At 47.1% G+C, this 15,646-nt stretch overlaps 2 protein-coding genes across 2 annotated transcripts in view; both read right to left on the reverse strand.

Moving 5' to 3' along the window:
* Nucleotides 1-212: 212 nt before the first annotated feature.
* tent5bb (terminal nucleotidyltransferase 5Bb) lies at nt 213-10,022 on the reverse strand. The gene is made up of 2 exons (XM_061741216.1): nt 9,710-10,022; nt 213-2,674 (listed from the first exon to the last, which is right to left on the reverse strand). The coding sequence occupies exons 1-2, from the start codon at nt 9,875-9,877 to the stop codon at nt 1,661-1,663; spliced, it is 1,182 nt and encodes a 393-aa protein (XP_061597200.1). The 5' UTR covers nt 9,878-10,022; the 3' UTR covers nt 213-1,660.
* zdhhc18b (zinc finger DHHC-type palmitoyltransferase 18b) overlaps nt 9,953-15,646 on the reverse strand; it is a 31,897-nt gene continuing 26,203 nt past the window's right edge. Inside the window, exon 9 of the mRNA XM_061741215.1 lies at nt 9,953-10,091. Within this exon, the coding sequence (XP_061597199.1) occupies nt 10,071-10,091 (21 nt within the window). The 3' untranslated portion in view covers nt 9,953-10,070. The remainder of the gene's footprint in view (nt 10,092-15,646) is intronic.

Raw genomic sequence — 15,646 nt, forward strand, 5'->3', positions numbered from 1 at the left:
CAGGTACTAAATGTTTGCTCATGAGCTTTATAGAGGTTGAAGGGTCAGGGGTTACCTTTAAAAACCATCAGTCCTTTCAAGAGACAAACAAAGTTGGGGAAAACTTCCCTCTGGAGCAAGTTAAAGTTTAATCTTGTCACACCCATGAAGACTCGTCTGCCTCTTCGCAGGTTTCACCAACATCAGTAAAGAGACGCCGACAAACCACCAGCTTTCAAGTGTTGACACTGTTTTTTTAATGTTTTCAGAAGAAATGTCCGACCCTGGAGGTCAGAACCTGCAAAACCTGGATGAAAAGGTCCAGAAACAGTTCTGGGGACACGTTGGCCATGTTTAGGCACTTGGAACCAGACATTACAGGTTTACAGGCTTTTCTTTGATACAGAACATTTCTTTGGTCCTACATCAAGAAACCACAGACGGAACAGAAGAAGCTTTCTGATTTAATACCGAGTGTTTACATTTCAATCAAAACTGGCTACCAATCATCCCCCCCTCCCTCACAGGTCAAGCCTTCATTTCATCCACAAGGAAAGAAGAAAACAACAAGGAGCGATGATGACTGGTTGTTTTACAGCAGTATAAACACTATAACTTAGTGGAACAGTTGTGATACACAGTAAGTAACGTTTGACAGGTCTTTGTGCCGCCAGCTATTCTGCCATGTTCTTTCTACCCATCCCTCCAAACATGGAGGCTTCCTACGTCAGAGGTGGAGGAAGTCGAGGAGAACAGGAAGGTGAGGAGTTTCTGCTGCACCTGAAACCCTGAACGTGGCGGATGAACCGGAGCGACGGAGCATCCACTGAAAGTCGATCGTCTCTTCAGACTAACGAAATACAGATCTCTGGTTCCTGATGTCTCCTTGACCCCCCCCTTCCTCTTAATTAACTGACATCACATGATTCTGCACTAAACTGGACCAAACCGGACCGGATATAAATGGATGAAATCAAACAAACAATCTTATTTACTTCCCTTGTTTGGTGTTTTTTACGAATAGACTGAATTTAGCTGGAAGCTGAAACCTTCAATAAGTCAATAAGTGGACCGGCCCGGTGGACGCTGGTGCCGCCTGGATAAACTTTAGATGGCTGTTGGCAGTTCAGGTCTGAGTCAATAATTACACCAAGATTTCTGGCTTGATTTGTAGCTGTCAATGACATGGAGCCAAGGTGAGCGCTGATCTTTTCCCTTTCAGTTTTAGGGCCAAAAATGATCACCTCTGTCTTTTCTGCATTTAGCTGGAGAAAATTCTGAAACATCCACTCATCGATTTGATGAATACAGTTACTCAATGAGAGTTGGGGACTGTAGTCATGTGGTGACACTGAACTATAGAGTTGTGTGTCATCGGCATAAGTATGGTAGGAAATGTTGTGATGTTCCATAATCTGAGCTAGGGGTAACATATAGATGTTGAATAGAAGTGGTCCGAGAATGGACCCTTGAGGAACCCCACATGTGATCTTGGTTCTCTCAGACTCATGGTTTTCACTTGACACAAAAAAGGCCCTATCTTGCAAGTAAGATTTGAACCATTGAAGCACAGTGCCAGTAAATCCCACCCACTTTTCCAATCCGCTGAGTAGCATGTTATGATCAACTGTGTCAAATGCAAACGCTATTGTCGCTCCCACATATCGGTAACACACGAAGCTCAGCTACACGACAGCCAGGTCTGGTAAGAGTTCCTGGGCGGCCGAACCTGCGCCACGTAGTAGTTGCTGAAGTTGACGTCCCGGACGTAGGGCGCGGGCTGGTAGTAGCAGGTGATGTTGGCCAGGGCCGGGATGGCGTTCTGCTCGGCCATCACGCGCAGCGCTAGCGCCGAAATGAGCGCTAGCGTCTGACGGCGCTCGTGGCCCATCAGGCACACGGTGCTCTCATCCACCACCCGCCGCAGCGTCAGCAGGTACTCGTAGCGCCGGCGCTCCATCCCGGCGAAGTGGTTCTGCAGGTAGGCCTGCAGCTTCCTCCGCTGCTCGCAGAGGTCGGGGAAGTCGATAAAGAAGCGCGAGCACATGTAGCGCTGCATCTGCTTCATCTGACTCTGGGAGGCCGGCCGGAAGCCGCGCACCAGCAGGTGGCAGTACTTGAGCAGGCCGCCGCCACGGATCTCCTCCGGGCGGCGGGTGGCGATGGTCTTGGAGCGCAGGTGGGCCAGGGCCCCCTGGAAGTCCCCGTACATGCTCTCGCCCTGCACCGTGGGGTGGAAGGCCTCGGACATGGCCGTGTCCGAGCAGCGGTCGAACAACAGTAGCGAATCCAGCCTGATCTGGAAGGAGTCCACGCTGAACTCAAACTGCCTCCGCATGGAGTCCACGAACTTCAGCTCCACGTTTTTGCCGGTGTTGTTGGACAGCGAGATGAGGCTCCAGCGGTCGGCGTCTGTGCACACCTTCACCAGCTTCTGCACGTAGGCCTCCTTCAGCGCCAGCTGCGTGATGCGCTGGCGGCACACACCGTCGGGCAGGAAGTCCACCAGGCAGTCCAACACCACGTCCTTCACCCGCCGGAAGGTCGAGTCGTCGCTGAGCGTCAGGCCGAAGATCAGGTCCAGGTCTTTGTAGCCAAGGCCGTTGTCCTCCTGCAGCACATGGCTGGCCGCCGAGCCGTTGAGCCGGACGTCGCGGACCGCCACACCCTGCTCCTCCAGTCGGGCCCGGACCGCCTGGAAACAAGGCAAGGCAAGTTTATTTGTACAGCACAATTCAACACAAGGTAATTCAAATTTCTTAACATCAACATTAAAAGCAGCAAGACATAATTAAACAGTAAATGACAAATAAAATGATAAGAAAAGAGGTAAAATAATAAAAAGCACAAGCTGTTTAAAAGTAAGTGCAGTAGAGTACAGCAGGTAAGTATTTAATTCAATTAAATTTTATTTATATAGCGTCTATTACAACAGAAGTTGTCTCCAGGATCTTTCCAGAGACCAGAACATGACCCTCGAGCAATTATTACATAAACATAACAAACACTGGCAGTTAAAATCTCCCCTAGTGGGAGAAAACCCTTAAGCCAAACAGTGGCAAGAAAAAAACTCCCCTTTAGGAGGGAAGAAACCTGGACCAGGATCATAAGGGGGGGCCATGTCGCTTTTAACATCCATATGAATGTTAAAGTCACCCACTATGATGAATTTATCTGTCTGATCAATAAACCAGATAGGAAATCTGAAAATTCAGATAGAAACTCTAGATAAGCACCAGCAGGGGGCCGGTACATTACCACTAACAAAACTGGCTTCTCTGATTTCCAGCTCAGGAGTTTCAGACTAAGCGTGAGGCTTTCGAATGTGGCAATGTGTTCCCTCCCCTGGGAACGCGCGATCAGCCGACTGAAACGGCGTCAAATAAACACGAAGTTGCTTTCAACTTTGTCTAAAACGACTAAATCCATCCCTGAACTTGTGCTCCGGGTTCAGCCGGCGGGGCGGTGGCCCAGACCTCCGTCTGTCCAGCTCCTCCGGGGGAGTATGGCGGCGTTCCCACGCCGGCGGGTCCTGGCTCGGCCCCGGGGCTCCGCCCACTTGGCCTCCGCCCACAACACTCGGGAGAAAGCAGTTATTTCCTGTCTGAGGAATCTATTTCTGGGCCCCAGAGCACATAGTTAGAGTCCGGCCGGCGTCCACGTTTCTGTCCTCCCTGATTTAAAGCTGCTGTCCAATTCCTCTGCGAGGCTGCAGGTAGAAGAAAATGGCTTCTCTGGCAGCCAATCAGAGAAGGCGAGGGTGTGACATAATCTACAAACATCCAGGAAGTGATGGATGTTGGTTTTACCTTTTAAAAAACAAGAGCTGCGTCTGAAATTGCATACTTCCACCCTAATGAGTAGCAAAAACAGTATGTGAGATTTTGTGCGTCCGAAACATTAGGACGTACACAATAGTATGCGCTATCCATACTCATTCCGGAGAAATGTATTAGTATGGATTGATGGACACTAGCTAAGCACAATGCAATGGTGTTTGGTTGCCAAGTGCTGCACACTTAGCAACCAACAAAAATGGAGGATAACATTAGCGGTACCAAGCAAAGCTGCAGCATCAGCACCACCACCATCACGCTACAATTCAAATGTGAGGATTTAGGTGTGATTTTGCTTTGGTTTCCATAAGATATTAACCAGATGAGTTAATCATTTATAACATTATTGTGTGGGTAGATGCATTTGCAAAGTTTACGAATGAGCTAGCTACAGGCAGCCAAGAGAAATATCATCTTGTTTCGGCCAGGATGAACAGTAAAGAGCGGAGCGCTGCTACTGCTGAATTTCGGACGCACCGAAGGTGTTAGTATTACTGCAGCCATCTTGGAGGCTTTGAATCGTCATGGACGCTCCTGTATGAGTCGTCACATAAACCCCGCCCACATCCCACTGTGATTGGTTTTGTTCTTCACCAGTGGAAATGGTTGTGAACGTGCTACGTCTGCTATGAACAGACGTGTAAACGCACGGCGGGAAAAGGAGCTTTCATGCTTTTATCGTTGAGGTATTTTGATGGAATGAAATGGACATCAGTTTCCATGACAACCGGAGTGGACTTACAGACTCTTGACGACTCTGCACCAAACGTCCTTTTTATTGACTTTTTGTTCACACACAAACTTAAACGCACATTAGCACTTGAGCTGTTTTAATGCGAACGAGGGAGTTCTTCGATTCACGCCGTTTTTATCCTGAATTAAAGTTTATGCTCCGACAAACGACCTAGAAATTTCGTTTATCCCAACCGTCAACGTTCCAGCTTCCAGGTTCAAGCCAAGGTGGAATAAGAAAACCTGCAGGTCCTCTACAGACCACCAGGGTCCAGATCCAGACCTGCAGGTCCTCTACTGACCACTAGGGTCCAGGTCCAGACCTGCAGGTCCTCTACAGACCACTAGGGTCTGGATCCAGACCTGCAGGTCCTCTACAGACCACTAGGAATTATTAAGAAATTATTATTGAGAGGAAACAGTTTGTGAAGTTTGGAGAAAACTGCTTGTTTGGACATTTCTTGTGGAGTGCCACAGGGGGCAGTGTTAGGACCCTAATAATGTTTTATTTACATAAATGACTTATGGAAAGTGTCAAATGTTGTAAATTAATCAAATTTTTTCGTTGAAACTATGATTTAATATATTATCTATTAAGATTAAAAAAATAGCGTTTGGAAAATGTAGAACTAATGCAGATATCTGGATCCAGACCTGCAGTTCCTCTACTGACCACTAGGGTCTGGATCCAGACCTGCATGTCCTCTAGTGACCACTAGGGTCTGGATCCAGACCTGCAGTTCCTCTAGTGACCACTAGGGTCTGGATCCAGACCTGCATGTCCTCTAGTGACCACTAGGGTCTGGATCCAGTGGTTGGTTCTAGTTTGTTCCTGTTCAAATCATCCTGTTTAAAGCTCTGATCTGAGAACCCTAACTGAGAACTGTTTTGCACAGGGCAGGAACCGCCGAGGAAGCACAGCTCCTCCAGTAAAACCAGCGTTTCCTGCATGAGGCGAGGGGAGACACTTCCGCCCGCCAATGCCGGCGCAAAGAGGCCTGTAAACACCTCGGACCCGCCGGACCACCTCACGTTGACGACACGACAACACCTCGGGCTGCTGTTGTCTTGGCAACGCAGCACAACCTTTCCCTGAGCGTTTCACTGTGGTCGTAACAGCTTTTTATTGCGGCAGTTGGAAGTTATGCCGCCGTTAACGCGTCGGCGGCTCCCCAGACGCTCTTGAGGCTCCGGATCAGAACCTCACAGAGTCCCTGGCCGTCCCACCGCCGCTACACTAGCAGCCGCAGCGTTAGAGGCTAGCAGCTAGCGGCCAGTGGTCGTCTGGGGGGCGGGGGGTGGCGTTCACGGTCAAGGCCGTCTCCCACTGCTTCAGGGATTCCCAGAATGCCCCTCTTCTTTATGTGATGATGCCTAACGGCCCGTTTAATGGAATTTCTGTCGGATTCGTACGGAAGGGACATGCAGGAGAAAAAAATATTTGAGAGGGGGATTTTTTTTTGTGCACTTCGAGAAAAAAGTCGAAATGTTGAGATTAATGTTGAAATACAGTTTCAAGAATAAAGTCGAAATTTCAACTTTATTCGGAAAATTTTGACTTTTCTCAACATTTCGACTTTTTTCCTCGACATTAACATTTTTCTCAAAGTGCATAATGAAAAAAAATCTTGCTCCTCTAAAATATTATTTAAATTTTTCTCCTGCCTGGCCCTAATACTCTTCCGTAGATTCGGTTCTGGAGTCATGTTTGATAAAACCGGCAGTAAAAACTCTGGGATGACGTCATCTGGTTTATTATAACAACCGAAACTCAGTTCCGTCTGGATCTTTAATTAATCTTTAATTATAAACCACAAATACTGGCTGGACCGTGATAACCGACGAATACGTTTAGTTTCACCGCTTATTTAATATTATTCTTTAAAAGAAATTAGAAATGAGTGGAGATGCCTGCAACACGTTTTGTTTTTGTTTCTTTTATTCTTATTTACTGTATTTAAGTCACGTTAACGTTAAACTGGGACATCGACGGACCCCCTGATGGATCCCCCCAGTCCTCTAGTCCCCCAAACCTCCAGTCCTCCAGTCTTCCAATATTCCAGGTCTTCCAGTCCTCTGGTCCCCCAGTCCCCCGTCCACTGCACCGATACTCCATCAGATCCACCAGTCCTGCGTTATTACAGCCCACCCCGTCCCTGTAACCCCTGACCCTGGCGCCTGCTAGCGGTTCGTGGGTCATGCCGGGCGCTGCGGCGCCGCCGGCGGGGGGGAACCCGAGCAGACGCTGCGGTTGTGGCCGCGGTCCGATGGCTGAAGTGGGTCTGAGAGCTGAGGCGTCGTTAGCGGAGGAGGTTCCCCCCGGTGCTCTCGCGGCGCGCTAGCAGACCGCAGACAGATGGTATTTAGATGTGGCCCTCGGACCAGCGGCCCGCCGACGGGGCCTCCTGATCCCTTTCCCAGGATTTGATAGTGGGACGGCTCCAGACCCACCCCCCCCCCCCCCGGGATAGAAGGGGGGCCTCCGTCTGGTTTTCCGTCTTAATCTATACGACATGCAGCAGACGGCTGCTTCCGAGCGTCTCGCTCCCGAACCACGAATGTCCCACATTTCTGTCAGGCGGGTTCCAGGATACCCGAGGATTTACATCTCCGGGGGGGGGGGGGAGACGACCCCCATATGGGAGGAAAATAAACCTCCACGATGGGGAGTTTCAGTTTCCCTCTAAACGGTTCTTGTAATCTATAATTATGGTTTTATTTGAGGCAATAAAGATGGATGTAAAAACGTGAGTGAGACGGGGCCCTGGGGGGCCGTGGGGGGGCCGTAAGGGGGCCCAGTCATCACGATGAGAACGGGGCCCGGACACCAAGGTCCAGCAGTGATGGACTTCCCCACGGCGGCGGGTCACGGCCGCTGTGATGTCACACACACGAACATCTTGGGTTACCAGTTATTATAACCGACGGGACGCCGGCGGGGCTACGCCCACCTTATGATGTCACTGTTGGAGCCCAACCCTAGTGGTCGGGGGAGGAACTTATCCGACGGTCTTATCAACACGACCAGATTTAGGTCCGATAAAAGTCGTTGGAAACACTAGCTAGCAAATCTTTGAGGAGTTAATTCAGACGCCAATTCTCCTAAACGGAGACCAAAAACTGAAACCAGGACCTAGAGGACCTCGTGTTTCTACTTTGGACTGGTGGACTGGGGACTTGGGGCCTGGAGGACTGGGGACTAGAGGACTGGAGGGACTGGGAGACTGGAAGGCTGGAGGACTAGAGGGCTGGGAGACAGGGGGACTGGAGGACTGGAGGGCTAGAAGACTGAGGGGCTGGAGGACTGAGACTTGGGGCCTGATGGACTGGAGGACTAGAGGACTAGGGGACTGGGGGATTGGAGGACTAGAGGACTGGGAGACTGGAGGATTGGAGGACTAGAAGACTGAGGGACTGGAGGACTAGAGGACTGGAAGACTGAGGGGCTGGAGGACTGGAGGACTAGAGGGCTGGGAGACTGGAGGATTGGAGGACTAGGAGACTGGGAGACTGGATGATTGGAGGACTAGAGGGCTGGAGGACTAGACTGGGAGAATTGAAGGACTGAAGGTTTGGAAGATTGGGGGACTAGAGGGCTGGAGGACTAGAGGGCTGGGAGACTGGAGGGCTGGGAGACTGGAGGGCTGGGAGACTGGAGGGCTGGGAGACTGGAGGACTAGAGGATTAGAGAATTGGAGGACTAGAGGACTGGAGGGAGGGACTGGAGGACTGGAAGACTGAGGGACTCGGGGACTGGAGGGCTGGAGGACTAGAGAACTGGGAGACTGGGGGATTGGAGGACTAGACTGGGAGAATTGAAGGATTGAAAGACTAGAGGACTGGAGGGACTGGAAGACTGAAGGTTTGGAGGATTGGAGGACTAGAGGGCTGGGAGACTGGAGGACTAGAGGACTAGAGGACTGGAGGACTGGAGGACTGGAGGACTGGAGGACTGCAGGGCTGGGAGACTTGGAGACTGGGGGACTAGAGGACTAGAGAATTGGAGGACTAGAGAATTGGAGGATTGGAAGGCTAGAGAATTGGAAGACTGGAGGGACTAGAGGACTAGAGGACTGGGGGGACTGGAAAATTGAAAGACTAGAGGACTGGAGGACTAGAGAATTGGAGGACTAGAGAATTGGAGGACTAGAGAATTGGAGGATTTGAGGACTGGAGGGACTAGAGAAACTGGAGGGACTAGAGGACTTGAGGATTGAAAGACTAGAGGACTAGAGAATTGGAGGACTGGACGGGTCCGGGAGGAGAACCGGACTCAGGGTGAACACTTGGTTCCTCGTAAACCGGCGCCGCGTCATCATCCGCGGTGGCCTCTGGGGCCGCGGCGTCGCTGAGCGAGTGGAAAAGAGCCGTCAACGCCTGAGATCATCGGTCCCACCGGAACCCGTGCCGCGGCCAGACGCCCGTCTGGCCCTGCAGCCCCCCTGCAGTTCCCCCCGCCGCCACCGGGGGGCGACAACGCCGCGGCCTCGTTACGCAAAATACAAAATACTGTGTTATAATCCCCGGGGGGACATTCATTCTGATGGATTAGTGGAGGAATCGATAACCTGGCTTTAATTTTAGTTTCCTGAAGGAGGAACCACGTCCCGGATAAATCCATCTGGGCTGGGATGTAAAAAAAAAAAAAAAAAAAAAAAAAAAAAAAAACAACAGGTTCATAAAGTCCTCATTTGTCACGAAGTCGAAAGTTTAGAAAGTCCAAATGGGGCTCCTAAATTTCTTTCTTTTTTGCTTTTTATTTTTAATTGACGTTCATAAATCCACGGAGAAGTTTATTGCGGCGGAGTTGGAGCGCGTCCCCGCCGCGGTTCCTTCTTCTGCCTCACACGGACCAAAAAAAAAAAAAGTCTCTCAAAGTTTATTTTACACACTCAACTTGAAATTCACATTTAGATTCACAGATTTAGGCTGTTTTCTTCTTTTCTTTCTTCTTTTTTTCCAAGGGTCACCAGAAAACGGATTTCAGGGGACCCCCAAAGAATCCAGGCGCATTCAGGTTAAAGGCTGATTTATGGTTCCGCGTTACACCAACGCAGGGCCTACGGCGTAGGGTACGCGGCGACGCGCACCGTACGCGGTAGGCTCTGCGTCGATTTAACGCGGAACCATAAATCATGCTTCAGTGTGAAGGTTCTTCTCACCTGCACGATCTGCCGCGGCTGCACGGACAGCGTGGGGAAGTTCCCACGGCCGTGGATCGGGACGCTCTCCCCCAGGATGGAGTCCAGGCGCCGCACCTGGTCCCACGACAGCACGCTGACCCGCCGGTCCTGGTCCTGGTCCGGGTCCGAGGCGTCCACGGAGGACATGGCGGTGGTGCGTGAAGGCTGCGGGTTCGCTTCCCTCCGCGGCTCACGGACATCCAGAGACAGATCCTGCAGAGGAAAGTGTGTCTCTCTCGGCCCCTCCACCCGTGTCAGCGTCCACGCCGCAGCTCCGCTCGCTCCTTCCTTGGAATAGACGCTCGTGGAAACTCACACCGGCTTTTGACCCAGCTGGGATTCACATCCGCCTCCTGATTGGCTGTCAGGATGACGTCAGGAGTTATAATAAACACTGAACAGAGCGAGATGCGTTCTGACTGAATTTTTTCTTGGCATGCAACTACAATATTGACAAAACCATAATAAGAGTAATAAAACAATTATAACTTTATTTAAAAGGGATATCTCTTCAGTTCCATATGTGATAATACCAATACCTGGTGACAAAGTTAAAGAAATTTAATTTAAGTTAATTCATAAATTCTATCCTACAAATGATCACATTGTAAAAAGATTCAAAAGAAATATCGATTCAAAATGTACTTTTTGTTCTGCAAATTCTGAAACAATGACTCACTTATTCTGGCTGTGCCCCATTGTTCAAACTTTTTGGAGTGATATGTGTAATTTTGTGTCTGAAAGAATTGAAAATTATTTTTGAAGGATGTGTTGTTTGGTGTTTTTGACCATGTAATGATTAGAACAAAGCCAAAAGAAACATTTATTATTAATTTGTTGATTATCCTTGCAAAATTCCACATCCACAAATCCAAATTCTTACACAAAAAACCCCTCTTTTTTTACTTTTCATTGTGAATTAAATCAGTATCTATTAAGTTTTCTACTAATTCAAAAGCAATCAAAACCATAAATGTATGTAAATGTTTTGGCTTTCTGTTATAATTCATCCCCCCTGGCTGGTTATAATGTGTTGTGCTTTTTGTTTTGTTTTTTTATTTGAGTTATACTCTTTATATATTATAATTCAACGGGAAATTGCACAAAAAAAAAAGAGCGAGATGCGTTCTGTTTATTTACTTAACATTAAAGATATTATTTGCAGAGGTGGATAGAGTAGCCAAAAATTGTACTCAAGTAAAAGTACTGTTACTTCAGAATTATATGACTCAAGTAGAAGTAAAAACTAGTCATCCAAATAATTACTTGAGTAAAAGTAAAAAAGTACTTGGTGGAAAAACTACTCAAGTACTGAGTAACTGTTGAGTAACGTCTGATTCATTTTTTTTAACACAACCATTCAAACAGACAAAAGTACAAAATAATCATCTTCAGGCAAATTAAATCAATAAAATAATAAAATACATTAAAATTAATAAAAACATAGCTTAAATTAAAATAAGCATAAAGTAAATTCAAGTACTTTAATAAATAATAAAATAAATAAAAATAAATTAAGCACAAGTAGCACAAAATTTCAAGCCTTTGTACTTTTCCTTTTTAACCAGGCTCCGCAGGCAGAACTAGAACAAGCCCATTAACTCATATAAACTCTGTGTATATGTGACAAAACATGCCAAAACAAACATTTTTCCCAAAGAATCACTCAGTGATGTCATGAGATTGACGCGTACGCGGAGGGGACAAAAGAAAAGTAACGAGCTCAATGTAGCCTAAAGTAGCGGAGTAAGAGTTATTGTTTTCTATGCATCTGATTCTATTCCTCATACCTGTTTTATTCTCCTGTTTTATTTCTTTATGTATTTCTTTTATTCTCTATTTATTTACTTACTCATCTTTATTATTATTTTTATTGTTATTATTATTATGACTGTTACCTTCATTATCTATATTATGACTTCTTATTCATACTAGATATTTTTATAATTTACTCCAATTTACTCCACACCAAAAGGTATACAATAGTGTGGAACAGCACATACAATGCTGTTCCACACTATTGTATACCTTTTGGTGTTTGTATAGCAAGATTTTCTAATGAAGTTAAAAAGAAAAAAAAAAAAGATCAAGATGCGGTGCAAAATTCTTTATTCACAAACTAAAATTCGCAAAATCTCTACCTAACATCCTTTTCTCCTGGAACATAACTTTGCTTAAATCTCTGATTTTGTAAAATAACAAAAAAGTAATACCTTATTGAGCCATTATGAAAAGTTTGTTTTTTTCCTGAAACCCCTGTTTGATTTATTTATTTATTTTTTGTACTCTTGATTTATGTATTATTTAGTTATTTATTTTTATTTTTTTCTTAAATCATCTCTTGTAATGACTTACTTTTATTTAATATATATATAACTACCCCTGATGTAATTTATATACTTTTATGTACTGTCAACCATGTGCTGTTAGTTACTGTATACCTGCTGTTTTGTATATTTCAATAATAAATAAATAAATAAATAAATAAAAAAAGGAGCGAGATGCGTGAGAGTTGCGCGTTTAGACATCCGACAAAGACATAAACACGTAAAACAAGATCAGAGAAAACAAATGAAGAACAAGGTTTTTATGGTTTATTTTAGTTTTCAAGCCTCTGAAAGTTTCAGCTGAGACAGAAATCATAAACTGGAGAAACGATGAGCTGCACCGGTGAGATCAAACATCAAGCACTGGATTCTGATCATATAAACAGTTTATCATCTTCATAAGTTTATTCAAGCTGTGTGTTTTAAGAATCACAGAGATAAACACGTGGAGGGTGGATCCGTTCCGCTCTGACGTCACAGAACCATGTAAATCAAACTAGTTTGTAGGAAGTCCTGTGTGGTGCCCAGCGGCCCTCCGGCTTCTTCACGGTGAAGACAAAGTGCTAGTCACGTGTTTCTGTAAAAACTAAAGACCTTTCTGATGCAGGAACAACAACAAAAACAATAAGGGAAGTTTGTGGTTTTTCAAGGTTGAGCTGTAAAGGAAGGCCTGAGATGACGTGGAAGAGTTAACAAAGTTCATTTGTTGTGAGGATGGAGCTGGTCGTGTACGGAGGACCAGCTGAAGGTCTCTGACTCACCCCTGGGACCCGGCTCCAGACCAGGTCTGATCTGCACCTGTTCGGGGTCCCAGGGACCTGCTGGAGCAGGACCGGGGCGGTTCCTGTCCCTGACGACCGTGTCCTGCAGGTTTTAGACATGTCCCTAATTTAACACCCTTGATTCAGGTTAATGGTTGTCATCAGTTCCCATCAGGCGCCAACAATCGGGTTTCTGCATTCAGGTTCACTAGGAACTAAAATCTGTTGCCATAACTTGCTTTTGCAGCCAGACTCTCAAGCTTGAGTTATGGTTCTGCGTCAAAACGACGCCATGCCTACGGCGTGTGGTACGCGTCGACACGTACCACACGCCTTCACTGACGCCGTCACTGACGTACACCTCCCGAAAATTGTAACTACGCGTCGAGGCGACGCAGACCACATTCAGACGGAGAGGGCTGTGATTGGTTCGCTTGGTAGCAACGCATTTCCAGTTTCCGGTTTGAAGCAGTCGGGAACTTTCAGCGCTCTTTCTTCGTGTATGTGTGATTTTTTTTTTGTTTTGGTTTTTTGCACAATAGTTGTCCTTATTTCTTTGATTCATTGTGACCGGAAAAAGTCGGATAAACCATTCAGGAAAAGATCACGAATTGGCGGTCACGGGGTGTACTTCACCGCGGAGAAATGGAGTGACAGAGAAGTCCGAAGGGTTCACGACGGCGACGGCTTGTGCTCTGCGTTGGTTTGATGCAGAACCATAATTCAGGCTTTAAGGTCAGCCGAGGAACTGCAACGAGTTCCAGGTGAGCCTCGACCCGGAAGTGAGACGGTTGGTGCCTGGTTACCGCTGCTGGACCACGAAGCACCGAAATGTGAGTGAAAAACTGAGAAAGTATTGAAAAGAACTATGGAGTGTAGCATTAGTCCTGGTTTCAGCCCTGTTAGTATCCTTTTCCACCAAACCGGTTCCAGGCTAGTTCTGGTTCTCGTTCGGGGCCAGTGCTGAGTTTGGAACCAGGCTGTTTCCACTGACAAAGAACTGGCTCCGGTTCCAAGCTAGCACCAACTCTTTGCTGGTCTAGAGGAAAGAACTGCTTACGTAAAAGTGGAGGGGGTGGAGTTATTAAGACCAACGGAAATAGCAAGACTGGGAGACAGAGACATTTTCAAATAAAAATTAATCTGGATGAAGCAAAGCATCATGGATCTGAGGAGGAGACAACCTGTCTTTTAGAGATGTGTCCACGGAGGAGCTACGTGGACCAAGTCCTATTAAGCCGAGGACACACCAACCCGACGTCGCCCGCTGTCGGCCGACTGCTGTGTCGCCTCGCGTTGCCTGTGTCGGGCTGGGTCGGGCTCAAAAAGAAGCACTTGGACACACCGCAAAGACGACACCCAACAGTGAACTAGCACGTACGTTCTGCGCATGCGTGAGAGGTAATTCCCTTCCATACCAGTAGTCTGTATTCACTCAAAAACAAGGGAAAACCGGAAGCTCTGGGAAGCCGTAAACAAAACAAATAGGCTTCATATTCACACCACATTTCCACACCACTCTCGCTACCACAACGCGTAAGAATAAAAAATCGGCACTGGCGTTGTCAGCCCTCGGCCTTCAGCTTGTGGAAGAAGAAAAGAGCTTTGCTTTCTTAGCTTAGCTTTCGTCACTTCCGTTTCTTCGCTACCTGAACAGCCAATCATAGAGTGAGCTGTTTGACCGACGGCCGACGCCGATTCGACATGCTGAAAAGCTGCCGACGGGCGTCCGACCTGTGGCGACGTGCGGGACACACCAGGAAAACTAGGCCGACAGACGCACCACTGACGCTCATCGACGGCCCGACGGCCGAAAGTCGGCTTGGTGTGTCAGGGCCTTTAGAGCAGATACCTTGTTTTAACTGCAACTTTCACACAAACGCAGTGACGTAACTGACGTTTGCAGCGTAATGACGTGGCTCTTCTCAGCACCAGAGCTGTGGAAAAACAAACCGGTTCTCAGCTGGTTCCAAGTTGAACGAGTTGTGAACCAGAACCAGCTCTGGAACCGGTTTGGTGGAAAAGAGGTAGTAGTCCTGGTTTCAGCTCCGCAGGTTTCTGATGAATCGACAACTTTCAGACATCAATCTTTTTCATGTTTCGCAGAATTTGAACAAAACTCCCAGCTACAATGTCTTAAAGACCAGTTCCAGTCCGGACAGTCCAGGTCCTACTATAGAATTGGTTTCCATCATCCTATGTGTTGATCTCTGCTGATCATGACCAAGCCTCTGCAGCGTTTTAGTTTAAATGTGATAATAATATTTCCGGACGTCTTACTGATGTGCGCTGGTCGGTAGGTGAGGAAGGTGTTCAAGGTGCTCATGAACAGATATACTCAACGTTTACTTTCTTTGAATGGAGATACTTCACATCTTTTCTCAACTTATTAACGTGCAGCAGGTCCAGTCTCTGCTTTTCAGACCCAGAACAAAGACGGAACTTCAGACCTTTAATCTTTGTAATGTTTCTGTCCCACAACACCAGAAAGCTGTCCTCGCTCTCTTTATTATTTATTTAAATTCAACTTCATTCATACCGCGTTTATTACAACAGAAACTGTCTCCAGGATGTTTCCAGAGACCAGAACATCAAGTATTACATAAACAGGTAAAAACTCCCCTGGACCCCTAGTGGTTGTTAGAGGACCTGCAGGTCTGGATCTGGACCCTGGTGGTCTGTAGAGGACCTGCAGGTCTGGATCTGGACCCTAGTGGTCTCTAGAGGACCTGCAGGTCTGGATCTGGACCCTAGTGGTCTGTAGAGGACCTGCAGGTCTGGATCTGGACCCTAGTGGTCTGTAGAGGACCTGCAGGTCTGGATCTGGA

The sequence above is a fragment of the Cololabis saira genome, chromosome 15, assembly GCF_033807715.1.
Source record: "Cololabis saira isolate AMF1-May2022 chromosome 15, fColSai1.1, whole genome shotgun sequence".
Classification (NCBI taxonomy): domain Eukaryota; kingdom Metazoa; phylum Chordata; class Actinopteri; order Beloniformes; family Belonidae; genus Cololabis; species Cololabis saira.

Coding starts and splice junctions, on each gene's coding strand:
- tent5bb (XM_061741216.1), bottom strand. CDS start 9,877: ATGTCCTCCGTGGACGCCTCGGACCCGGACCAGGACCAGGACCGGCGG. Junction 2,675..9,709: donor AGCCGCGGCAGATCGTGCAG/GTGAGAAGAACC, acceptor CCTTGTTTCCAG/GCGGTCCGGGCCCGACTGGA.